A 13,750-nucleotide genomic window follows, 5' to 3' on the forward strand; every position below is an offset into this window, starting at 1 on the left:
ACTGGAGGGGCAGTACGGAGAGCTGTGACTGACAGTCACTGCCCTTTGCTAAGTGAAGACCAAGAATGAAGCGATCAGTGGACATATGATCACTGGGTTTTTGATCTTGGAGCCGGTGGGGGACAGCTGCAGTATTGAATTGCTGCTGCCGCCACATAGCTGAATATGAAATCCTGCACTTCTCTTTTTTTTTTTTTTTTTTTTTTTTTTTTTAATCCCCCCCCCCCCCCCCCATCCTACCTATCTATCTGTGGACCACCCTATCCTGTTTTTCCTATGGGGCCTTTTTGTTTTATTTTCGCTGATTAACGCCTTGTTCTAGCCTGTCTACACCTTTCTTAGGGCTTCTTCAGCCCCTCTGATGTAAGCCATTGCTTCCTAAAATCTACCCAGGGCTTCCATTTCTCTATCATTGGTGTGCTACTCTGCTCTTCCAGACTGCCTCTCAAACACTCCATCTTGTAGGTCTTTTCAACCGTATCCACCCATTCCCACATTGCAGGGGCCTCCTTCTCTTGCCATTTTTTTGGTATTAATTTTTTGCCTGCATTCAATAGATGGGGTATCATTGATTCCTTATATTGTCTTAGTCCAGTTCTTGTCCCGTGGAATAACACTACCCAAGGGTCCACTTCCACCTCTGTTTGTAATTTCTTTAATGCAGGCTAGAATTTGGTTCCAGTACGATTTTATTTTTGGACAGCTCCACCATAAGTGCGTCATCGTGCCCAGTTCACTACAGCCCCGCCAACATTCCCTGGCGCCATCCTGCTGAAATTTACTTTTCCTCTCTGGGGTGAAGTACCATCTCGTCACACATTTGAAACTCATTTCTGCCGTTCTAGCGTCTACCGCTGAACTGTGCACTAGTTTATATATTCGCTTTAATATTGTGCTATCCGGTAGTGTACCCAATTCCCTCTCCCATTTTTTGATGTACGGAGGTACCCCCAGCTCTACTCCCTCCAGCAGCGTTTTATACCATCTAGAAACTATTCTCCTTGAGACCTTCAAAGTACATAGCTGTTCCAGAGGGGTTAAATCTTCCGCAGATCTAATCCGTGGAGGGAGCCTTTTAATAAAGCTCGAGAGCTGTGCGTACCTCCACCCATCAATTGTCATCAACTCTTTTTTTTGTGCCAACTCGTGATATGGTGCGATCCCCTCCCCTTTCATAACATCCTTTAATTTTACTTCTTGCTTTATCCAATTTCCCCCTATCTCCTGACACCCTGGTAAAAAGAAATTGTTTTGTTTTAGTGCTATCAGTGGTGAATTATATTTCCCATTAAATTTCCTATATAACTTATCCCAAATCCTCAACGTGTTCCGTGTAATGTTATTTCCTTCCAAAGCTATACTTCTCTTCTTAGGGGGGTTCCAAATTTGCTTATCCAATTGTGTTCTACATAATTCGTGTTCCAGTCTCACCCACCTTTTCTCTGTGTTGTCCCTTATATTCCATTCACTCACCCTAGATACAACCACTGCTTCATAATAGAGCTGTACATCTGGCATTGCCACTCCACCCCTATTCTTTGGTTGTCGGAGTATCGTCCAGGCCACCCTGGCTTTTTTGTTTTTCCACACAAATTTCAATAGGATGGTTTTTAATTTTGACAAGTAAACATTAGGCAAGGGTATTGGGAGCATCTGAAATCTGTATAATATCTTAGGAAATATTATCATCTTTAGTGAGTTTATTCTCCCTAACCACGATAGTGGTCTATAACTACACCTTTTACATTCCGCCTGTATCTCATCTAATAACGGGATGTAGTTGTAGCGATACATTTTCCTCTCTGTTTTTGCAAATTTTATCCCTAAATATTTAAGTTCACTCTTCCACTGGAATTTCCACTGCTGTTGCAAACTTTGTACCTCTCGCGTTTTTATATTGATGTTCATTATCTCCGTTTTTGACCTGTTTATTTTGAAGTTTGACACCTCCCCATATTGGTCTAGTAGGTTTAGTAATGCTGGCATAGATGTCTTAGGGTTGTGTACATACAATAATATATCATCCGCAAAAGCGGAATATTTATATTCAATTTTTCCCACTTTCACCCCCTCTATTCCAGGGTCTACCCTTATTGCTGCTAAAAGTGGTTCTAAAGAGAGCACGAATAGGAGGGGTGAAAGCGGGCAGCCCTGCCGAGTACCCCTTTCCATCTCGAACGCCTCTGATTCACATCCGTTAACTTTTATACGTGTCTTTGGGTGGTCGTACAATACCTTAACCCTCTGTATCATCTTTGGTCCTATTCCCATCTTCTCCAGAGTCTCAAACATGAACCCCCAGTCTACTCTGTCAAAGGCCTTCTGCGCGTCTAGCGACATGAGTAGACTGGGGGTTCCACCCAGTCTCATCTTCTGGAGCAGGAGAAGAGTCTTTATTCCGTTATCCTTTCCTTCCCGGCCACCTATAAAACCTGTCTGATCTGGGTGCACCAGAGTTGTCATTAAGTCCTTCATTCGCTCCGCAAGTACTTTAGCATAAAGTTTTGTGTCTGCGTTTAACAGCGAGATCGGTCTGTAACTAGTGCACAGTAGTGGGTCTTTGCCTTCTTTCTGAATTAGTGTAATTGTTGCCGTTAGATCCTCCCTACTCATTCCAAACTCTTCTCCCAGACCATTCATATACCGACACATTTGGGGGACAAGGGCCTCTCTAAATGTTTTATAATATAGTGTTGTAAAACCATCTGGTCCCGGGGACTTCCCTGCCACTGATTTTAGTAGTGCTTTAACTATTTCTTCTTCCGAGATTGGCCTTTCAAGCATCTCCCTTTCAATACCGGTGATATTGGATAATATGGTGTTCCCTAGAAATTCCCTGATCTTCTTCTCTTTCCCTCCATTTTTTGCACCTATATTACTATCTGAAAAAATCCCCTCAAAATATGATCTAAAGGTTTCTGCTATATCCTTAGTGGGATAAACCATTTTTCCCTTTTTGTTCTTGATTGCCCCAATGAAATTTCTCCCTTTTCTCTTTTTTAACATTCTTGCTAAGAACTTACTTGATTTGTCCCCCCATAGATACTGTTCCTTGACCGACCCCTTAAACACCATCCTAGCTTCTTGGTCCAAGAGATCCTTCAACTCTAGCCTAGTTGTTACTAACTTTTTAAATACCAGATCTTTTTGTGGTCTACTTTTTTTATGGTCTTGTTCTAATTTGTGTATCTCTCTCATTAGGTTGTTGATTTTTTCAGTTGTCATTTTTTTCTTTTTAGACCCCATGTGTATCAGTATTCCCCTTATGTAGGCCTTATGTGCGTCCCATAGCGTACAGCTTTTAATTCCCTCTGTGTCGTTGTGTATGAAATATTATTCAATCTCGCTCGCTATTTTTATTCTATCCTCCTCCCCAAGCAGAAGTTCTTCATTCAACCGCCATGTAGAGGTTTTCCTCCCTATCCTTGAGATATTCAGACATACATTTACCGGGGCATGATCCGACAGGGTCATAACTTCAATCCCAGTGTCCATCACATATTCCAACAGCCCATGGTCTATAAATATGTAGTCGATCCGAGAATACGTCCCGTGGACTGTGGAGTAAAAGGAATAATCACGTACCAGAGGATTCTTAGCTCGCCATATATCTACTAATTGGTTATTGTATAGTTTTTGTAGTATGTTTTTATGTGCCGAGCTTCTTCCCTTCTTTACCTCCGATGAACTGTCTACTACCGGATTGAGGCCAAAGTTGAAATCTCCCATCATAATTACGTATCCTGCTTTAAAATTCATAAGTTTATTTAATATCTTGTTTAAGAAACTGATTGGGTTGCTATTAGGGGCATATAAATTTACCAAAGTGCATTTCTGTTCTTCTAATGTACCCTTTAAGAACAAATATCTTCCCTCTGTGTCGCATAACTTTTCGCTTAGTTGAAATCTTGTGTTTTTAGAGAACCCTATCGCTACCCCTCTGCTTCTAGCCGAAATGGTGTCGCTATAATACCAGACCGGGTAGTTACTGGAGTATAACCTTATGTTTGATGCCAGAGAGATATGAGTCTCCTGGAGAGATACAACATCGGCCTCGTACCTTTTCAGCTCAGCTAAAATCTTATGACGTTTTGTTGGAGTATTCATGCCCTTAACATTATAGGACATGAATTTCAGACCTTCTTTTTTACTGTTACCCATCTGTTTGTCCTAGGGCTCCCCAGCCCAGCACGAGCACTTTTCAACCTATTCAATAGGGTGGTCCACACTATCTCTCTTTCTCTTTCCTCCCTAACCCCTCTTTCTACTTTACTTCCCCTCCCCAACCTTACACCTTCCCACGACCCCCCACCCTCCTCTTCCCGACCCCCTTGGCCTGTTTCTGGCCCTTGTTAGGTTGATGGTTGTACATACCCCTACCATCTCCTAAACTCTAGGTTATGTGGGTTGGGGTATCCCGCCTGCGCCTCTCCCGCCTCTACCCATAGGACGGGAGGTATTGATTTCCACCTCCATGTTTTTTGTCAATATCTTCCTTCTTTCCTTTCCCCTCACTCCTCTTCCCTTCCCCGTGCCCCCTCCCCCACCTCCTTCACAATGACCCCATTATTTTGTCTTGCCAGCCCAGCAGTGCTGGCCGACGTACACCCATTTTCTCGCAGAAGTCTTCCAGCTCTTCCGGGAAAGTTAACTTTGCCGATCTACCATCCTTAATTCCTATCAAGCAAGCAGGGAAACCCCACCTGTTCTTAATATTCTGGGTATGCAGTTCCACTAATAGCGGTTTCAGTAGCTTTTTCCTTTGGAGCGTCTCGGGTGCAATATCCGGAAATATCTGTATTTCCCTACCCGCATATTCCAGCGGGGTTTTTCCCCTTAATTTTTTCCATATTGTCTCCCTATCCTCAAAAAATGTGAACCGCACTATTATATCTCTTGGTCTGTCCATATCTCCCGGTCTTACTTTGCCGATTCTATGGATTCTGTCGATCCTTAAAGGTGCTCTGGTCTCATTCCCCCAACATGGGGATAAAATGCTATTTAATATAGATCTTAAATCTTCACCTTTTGATTCCGGTATCAAGCGGAGCTTCAAGTTTTGCCTTCTGCTTCTGTTCTCCTGATCTTCCAGTTTATATAGTATATTCCTTTGTGTTTGTTGTAGCATTTTTAATTGATCTGAGACTTTGTTTACCTCTAGGGCTTGGAGATCCAGGCGATTTTCTGTAGCTTCTACTCTTTCCAATAGTCCACCCAAATCCTCTCGAAGTCCCCTAATATCTGTTTTAATTGCATTCTCTAGTTTTAGCAGCATCTCCGCCATTTCTTCTTTCGAGGGGGGGAGATCTTCTGTCCTTGATTCTTCCACTTTGCTACTCTCCCACTCACTGTGTGATGTTATGTCTTCGCTGTCTAGCTGTATGCCTCCACCCTTGTGCTTACCAGGTCCCTTTTTGTGATCTGAAATGGCGGATTGCCTTTTATCCGCTCCCGATTCTTTGGGGCTTGCTCCTTGTGTCATGTATTGTTGAATGGTCGTATCGTGGCTCTTATCCTTTAAATTTCTTGAGGCTCCACTTTTCGCCATTTTATTCGCTGATTTACTCATCTTCAGTCTATTTCAGACTCCTATGGAACCAGACGCCCCAATAACTCTTTCCCTTTGATCCTGTGACCTCGACAAAATCGTTGCCTCCTACAACTTACTTTGTGTGGCAAACTGATTCTACTACTCTCTTTACTTCCCGATTTGCTTAAAGGTTATCCCCCTTCCTCTCGGGATATGCCTATATGGAATGGGAAGCCTCTAGGTACGCCACCCCTCCCCTAAGCAAGAACCTGAGTAACTCTGGGGAGCACCGTATCACACCAGTGTGTTGTCGCGTAGCACCAACACCACACCATATTAATGAGCCATATTAATGTGCCATGTTAGTGTGCCATACTAGTGTGCCATACCTAAAACACGGAGGGCTAAAGGGCCGGCTGTAGAAGTTGGCCTCGAGGCCTTGTTCAGATATTCACCGCACAGAGGAAGGAGGGGGGAGAAAAAAAAAAACAAGAAAAGAAACGAGAAACAGGCCCCAAAAAAAAAAAGGGAGCAAGAAGAACATGTAGCACGGAGTCAGTGGGATAAAATGCACTGGACTGGGGGCCACACGCGGAGTCAACTCATGCGAATTCCATCGTGCTATTAATTGTGCACAGTGTCTTGTATATTTGCGGTAATCAGTCTTATATTATTCAGATTGTCTGCTGCGGATATAATACATATCTATCCCTCCGGTCTATCAACATCCTGTGGCGGTATCCTCAGAATTCCCACTCCAGGTATTTCCAGCCTGCGCTTAGGCCTACGGATGTATGTTAGCCCCTACCATCCCGTTAACGTTTATTCGTCTTTGCCAATCTTCTTCTCCTGTTTACCTAATCAGATTAAATCAGATTGACATGTCTGCTCAATTCCACACATGCCAGGGAAGGAGGGAAGGCAGGGAGACAAGCACATTCTATCTCAAGCCATTATGTCCATGTTCTAAAATATATACACTGATTCTGCAGTCTATATTGCTTACAGGTGGAAACACTTCTTTTAGCAGATACAGTATCAACCGAATCAAGATGGGCCCTCAGCGACTTATCAATATGTATTTGACTCTCATTTTTAGTACTATGCGACTCTTCCAGCATATGTTTCACGAATACAATTGTTATAGTCAGTTTTGGGTAGCCTGTAATAACTTATTTTAATTGTTTGCATGGATAGAATGTAGCTACCCCTCGGATCTACCACTGTTTTAGGAAGGTGCCTTCTAAGATCCCGACTCACAGGTACCAAGCAGCGTTCAACATAGGGATGGATGGTATAACTATAGTCCTGTTTATGGTATATCCGTGCACCTTCTCTTTAGGACACTAGGCTCCAATCTACTCAGCGGGGACACCCGGCCATATGAGTGCACATCCAGCATCAGAAACTTCAGCCATATATATATTCAGAACTGCCTTCACCAGCATATGCTCTTTCCATAATCACATTGATTCTTTCCTCTTAAAACATATATGTTACACAGCCAAGTCATAAGATATTAAGAAGGTTACCGTCCTCTTCACTGCTGTGTCTCCTGCTGGATCCCGATGAATCTGAGCATAAACATCACTTCCGTATGCCTCTGCAGTCTCTGATGCTAGAGGAGAGAGTCAGCTGAAAATGAAAGACTGGGGAGGGGGCAGCCAAAGCGTTGTGGGGGCCAGGAAGAGCTCTAATCCGGGGGCTGTGGAATCCTGCAACGCCGCTCCGAACTACCGCCCCGTGGGCTCCGGCATGGCTGGGCTGAGATCTCTCACCTCCCCGCTCCACGCCATGTCCTGCTTCTTGTTCGTCGGAGCGGCGTGCTTAGCGCGAGCGGCCCCTCCCCCTCGGCGAATGCTACGCCCTCTCGACGCACATCCCCGGGTTCACGTCTTCTGCTGCACTTCTCTTTTAACTAACCTGACTGGATATCAGAAATATGGTCAGGTCCTAGTTACATAGTTAAGTTGAAAAAAGACACAGGTCCTTCTAGTTCTATCTACTGTACTATACACATTGTTCTATGAAATAGTCCTGATGTATGTTTTGCAATATATTACAGTTCAAGATGTGTTAAATTCAATTTCCTATTTATTTTATGTGACAAGTAATGAACTGCCAGAGACAGGTTTTGTGCCCTTTCAGTTGTTCATTAGGAAAAAAAATAAACTACGTTTTGTTGCTATGCAGCCTGAAATGAAGATGCAGTTTTTGTTTTATCCAGCTGAATGAATAGAATGAAAAGAGCTTTCCTGGATCATTTCAGTCCTTGTTGGTGCAACTGAAGCAAACAATCAACTATGGGTGGAAAGGCACTTTAAAAAAAAAAAAAGAAACGGCCGACATTTGGCCAGTGTGTAAGCTACCCTGTCTGACAGAATTTGGTTGTTTGGCTGGCTTCTGTCAGATGACCATGCTGGAAAACCAGCAGCAGGCCGACTCTCGATCAGCGCTCTCTGCCATTGGCAAAGAGCACTGATTGGAGTGTTCTGGCGAGAGAGCCTCATCTAACCTGCAGGCTTCAAACTGTCTTCCCACCTAAGACTACATCTTATTTCTCTATTGACCATCTCTTTTTCTCCCCGTCTAGCCCTGCATCTCTTTTCTTCCTTCTTTCCTTCTTTCCTTCTTTATTCTACTTAGTTCTCACCCTTGCTCCTCCTTCACCCTATGCTTCCCTATTCCCCCCCCCCCTCTTTTTTTTTTTTTTTTTTTTTTTTTCCATCTTCCCCTTTTCCCCTCTCCACCGTGGGACTGCAATCCCACCCCCGTTGTTTCACCATGTCTCGGGCCCCCGTGCCTGGTTACTTATTACTACCCCTGACGCTAGTGCCGGATGCTTCTACTATTCGCTTTAAAACATTGGAAATGTGTTGTTGTTTGTATTTACAAGTAATTTGATGTTTGTTTTCCTGCGCGAGATCATTTTGTCTTTTCTCCTCAAGCCCGTAATTTTGGCTTTGTGTAACCCAATAAAAACTATTGTACCAGAAAAAACAATTCACACAAACTGTTCCTGTGCCATAGGAAAAGAAAATAGATTCATTTTAAAACTCCCGCCTGGCCTATAGCAGATTGATGGCCGGGCGGTGGTTTAACTGTTCTGAGTGGACATCTTATGATGTCCTTCAGATTGGATTGTTCGCGTGCAGCGATCGATGGTGTGCCATATCTCTTGGGCACAGTGCATCACTGATCACAGTAATGAGCCTATTACATAGGCTCTTTACCATGTGATCCGTTGTATCCAAAATAGGAAATGCCGGTTATCGATATTCCTCTCCTGCTGACAGCACTTGAAGAGAGCCGATAAGGGACATTCCTCAGTGGGGACATCCCCATCAGTGTAGTGCCCATCATTGATGCCTATCAGTGCCCATCAGCAAAGTCTCTCAGTGCCAATAAGTGCTGCCTATGAGTGACCAGCCTCATCAACGCATACCAGTGAAGGAGAAAAATTACTTATTTACAAAATATTATAACAGAAACTAGGAAAAACTTTTTTCCAATCTTTTTACCAATCAATGTTTATTGCGATTTTTTTTTTTTTTCCTTTTTTTTTTTTTTTTTGGCCAAAAATATGTAGAAGAATACATATCAGCCTAAACTGAGGGGAAAAAAAAAAAAAAAAAAAAAAATATATATATATATATATATATATATGTATGTGTGTATGCTTTACTTACCACCTCATAAAGAGAGATCAGGTTTGTTTGACAACTTCTGTCTTTCATGAATCCATGCTGTCTGTTGCCTAAAATATTTTTTTCTAGTAAGAACTCGTCTATGTGGTCTTTTAGTAAACTCTCTAGTATCTTCCCAACTATAGATGCTAACTAACAGGTCTATAGTTACTTGGTAAAGACTTTGATCCCTTTTTAAATATGGGCACCACATTGGCCCTGCGCCAATCCAGTGGTACCATTCCAGTCATTAACGAGTCCCTAAACATTATAAACAATGGTCTTGAAATGACCAAGCTCAATTCTTTTAGGATCCGTGGGTAGATGCCCTCTGGTCCAGGTGCTTTATCCACCTATATTCTGTCTAAATGTTTCTGGACCATCTAATTTTTGAGTCATTGTGGATCGTTTGGGGCTGTGTCACTACCACCCCCAGTATGGACATGGGCCCCACCATGCTCCTTTGCATACACAGAGCTGAAGAAAGTATTTAATAAATTTGCGTTCTCTTTGTCCCCAGTCACCCACTCTAGATTATTTTGTAAAGGGTCTACATGCTCAGACCTGACATTTTTACTATTAATATATTTGATGAATTTGGGTTTGTCCAGCTATCTTTTGCAATCTGTAGTTCGTTTTGAATTTTTGCATTCTTGATTTCCTTTTTACATTCTGTTATATTCTTTGTAACATTTAAACAATGTTCACTTTCTTACATAGTTACATAGTTACATAGTTAGTCAGGTTGAAAAAAGACACAAGTCCATCCAGTTCAACCTTAAAAACAAATAAATAAAATAAAAAAATAATCGTACAATCCAAATACCCAATTTTATGCCCACAACTGATCCAGAGGAAGGCGAAAAAAAAACCCCAGCAGAGCATGCTCCAATTTGCTACAGCAGGGGAAAAAAATTCCTTCCTGATCCCCCAAGAGGCAATCGGATTTTCCCTGGATCAACTTTACCTATGTTAGTACCCAGTTATATTATGTACATTCAGGAAAGTATCCAGGCCTTTCTTAAAGCAATCTACTGAGCTGGCCAGAACCACCTCTGGCGGGAGTCTATTCCACATTTTCACAGCTCTAACTGTGAAGAAACCTTTCCGTACTTGAAGATGAAATCTCTTTTCCTCTAGACGTAAAGAGTGCCCCCTTGTCCTCTGGGTTGACCGTACAGAGAACAACTCAACACCAAGTTCACTATATGGACCCCTAATATATTTGAACATGTTGATCATATCCCCCCTTATTCTCCTCTTCTCAAGAGTGAATACATTCAGTTCCTCTAATCTTTCCTCATAGCTGAGTTCCTTCATGCCTCTTATCAGTTTGGTTGCCCTTCTCTGCACTTTCTCCAGTTCCCCGATATCCTTTTTGAGAACTGGTGCCCAAAACTGAACTGCATATTCCAGGGGATGTCTTACTAATGATTTGAACAGGGGCAAAATGATATCTCTCTCTCTGGAGTCCATACCTCTCTTAATACAAGAAAGGACTTTGCTTGCTTTGGAAACAGCAGCTTGGCATTGCATGCTATTATTGAGCTTATGATCTACCAAAACCCCCAGATCGTTCTCCACTATGGATCCCCCCAGTTGTACTCCCCCTAGCATGTATGATGCATGCATATTCTTAGCCCCCAAGTGCATAACTTTACATTTATCAACATTAAACCTCATCTGCCACATAGTCGCCCAATTAGACAGTGTATTGAGGTCGGCTTGTAAATTGGAGACATCCTGTAAGGACGTTATTCCACTGCATATCTTGGTGTCATCTGCAAAGACAGAAATGTTACTTTTGATCCCAGACCCAATATCATTTATAAAGATGTTAAAAAGTAAGGGTCCCAGCACTGAACCTTGGGGTACACCACTGATAACCTTAGACCATTCAGAGTAAGAATCATTAATCACTACTCTCTGAATTCTGTCTTTTAGCCAATTTTCTATCCATTTATAAACTGATATTTTCAAACCTGTAGACTTTACCTTACACATGAGCCGTGTGTGGGGAACTGTATCGAACGCTTTTGCAAAATCCAAGTATACCACGTCCACCGCCACCCCTCTGTCCAAGGTTTTACTTACCACCTCATAAAAAGAAATCAGATTTGTCTGACAACTTCTGTCTTTCATGAATCCATGTTGTCTGTTGCTTAAAGTGTTTTTGTTCAGCAAGAACTCGTCGATGTGGTCTTTTATTAAACGCTCCAGTATCTTCCCAGCTATAGAAGTTAAGCTAACAGGTCTATAGTTACTTGGTAAAGACTTTGATCCCTTTTTAAATATAGGCACCACGTTCGCCCTGCGCCAATCCAGTGGGACTATTCCCGTCATTAATGACTCCCTAAAAATTAGATACAATGTCTCTGAAATTACAGAGCTCAATTCTTTTAGGATCCGTGGGTGGATGCCATCAGGGCCAGGTGCTTTATCCACCTTTATTCTGTCTAAATATTTCTGGACCATATCACTTTTGAGCCATTGTGGATCATTTGGGGCTGTGTCACTATCACCCCCATTATGGATATGCGCTCCCCCATGCTCTTTTGTGTACACAAAGCTGAAGAAAGTATTTAATAAATTAGCCTTCTCTTTGTCCCCAGTCACCCACTCTAGATTATTTTGTAAAGGGCCTACATGCTCAGTCTTGACCTTTTTACTATTTCATTTTTATATTTTTTAAAAGCTTTTTTATTATTTATAGCCATTTTAACTTTGGCCATGAGCCACATAGGTTTTCTTTTTAGTCTTTCACACGTGTTTTAAGATCACTTCTCACATAGACACCACCACCCCTCCGTTTTACCGTGTCTTTTCAAAAGAGGTCATAGCCAGGAATATTAATAGCCCAGTCATGAGAAGAATGAAGCCAAGATTCAGCAATACCAATTAGATCATAGTTCTCCTTGTGCACCAGAGCTTCCACCTATTTTGCTTGGGAGACTACTGGCATTGGTGAACAAACACTTTAATTCATTGTCACATTTAGCAAACCTTTAGTACAAAGAGTACCATTTCCAATGGTTGTTTGTAACATAGGAATCTTCATATCATCTGCCATAGTACTCGGGCAAATGCTCAGTATCTTCAACGATACTAGTATTGGTGCAACCCTACTGAAATCAAATCGTATTCGGACACTACACAATGTTATTTGACAGGAGACTCTCTTGCAGATTTTGCTTTAATTGCTAGTACTGGGAGCACATTTATTTGATATGCACAGATACTTTTTAGATACAAATTTAACCATGACGTTTTCTTTCACTTTGTTTTGGCTTCACCCAAGTAACTATGTGAATATTTTTAATTTTGAGCAGCTAATTTCACAGACCGTGATATTGGAGAGCCCATTCTGGAGACGATTTTGGAAGCTGGAGATCTGCTTTACTTCCCTCGAGGATTCATTCACCAGGCTGACTGTCTTCCTGATGTCCACTCCCTTCACATAACTATCTCTTCATTCCAGAAGAATAGCTGGATTGACCTACTGGAAAAAGTGAGAAGACATTTTCTCCCTTTTAACTGGGAAAAATGGACAGAGGCTGTTTACCTTTACATGTTCCAGAATAATAAAATATTAACTTTCAGCAACTGACATTATAGCATGTAATTACCCTAATGGTGCTGAACAATCAAAAGCACTATAACACCTGCACATGCCTTTAGAGGGCTTCTGTATACTGGATGCCTTTAATTCTTGGGTGCTGTAAAATGCAAATTTTGACACTTATCTGGAGGCTGATGGGACAATTTCTTGACCCCACCCACTATGATACACTAAGAGATCAGCCAGTTCTTAGTCATAGTGCTGCAGGATTTGGGGAACTGGGGATGCTTAGGTGTCATATAAAGGTTTGTGCAGGCGCTAATACTTGCATCCAACTGCTGTGGCCTTCTTTTTACCATTAGGATACCAGTAGGTTTATTTTATGTGCCAGTTTTAGGGCTCATGCACACATCTGTAATTTACAGCATATGGGCGTACAGAGTAAAATGAGGCTGTAGTTCCTATTGCCCATTATTCCAATGGGCAATAGGAACTACAGCCTCATTTTACTCTGTACGCCCATATGCTGTAAATTACAGATGTGTGCATGAGCCCTAAAACTGGCACATAAAATAAACCTACTGGTATCCTAATGACATTACAGAAAACTCTATGCAAGCCTGTATGCCTTTAACCAATAACACTGGCGTTCACGCATGCACATGTTTAGGTATATTTTTCACAAATTAAAACTTTAATTTATAAAAATATGCCCATAAATGGCAAAATTTTGCTGCAGGTGTGGCTTTTTTTTTTTTTCTATATTGTATCTTTTTAGGGGTACCGTATATACTCGAGTATAAGCCGAGATTTTCAGCCTCTTTTTTGAGGCTGAAAGTGCCCCCCTCGGCTTATACTCGAGTCATCGCTGTCTGCCCGCTCGATCAGCGTGTCGAGCAGACAGACAGCGGCCATTCTAGAATTCAAAAGCCGCGCCTCCGGCTCCGCCTTCGCCTGTGATAGGCGGAACACTGA

General features: G+C 42.1%; 1 protein-coding gene across 1 annotated transcript in view; it reads left to right on the forward strand.

Moving 5' to 3' along the window:
• RIOX1 (ribosomal oxygenase 1) overlaps positions 1 to 13,750 on the forward strand; it is a gene marked incomplete at its 5' end in the record, with an annotated part of 155,567 nt that overhangs the window by 67,044 nt on the left and 74,773 nt on the right. Inside the window, 1 exon segment of the mRNA XM_077486487.1 lies at positions 12,546 to 12,724. Within this exon segment, the coding sequence (XP_077342613.1) occupies positions 12,546 to 12,724 (179 nt within the window).

The sequence above is a fragment of the Lithobates pipiens genome, unplaced genomic scaffold (assembly GCF_037356315.1).
Source record: "Lithobates pipiens isolate NorthernLeopardFrog02 unplaced genomic scaffold, aLitPip1_a1.2 Scaffold_18, whole genome shotgun sequence".
NCBI classification, from domain to species: domain Eukaryota; kingdom Metazoa; phylum Chordata; class Amphibia; order Anura; family Ranidae; genus Lithobates; species Lithobates pipiens.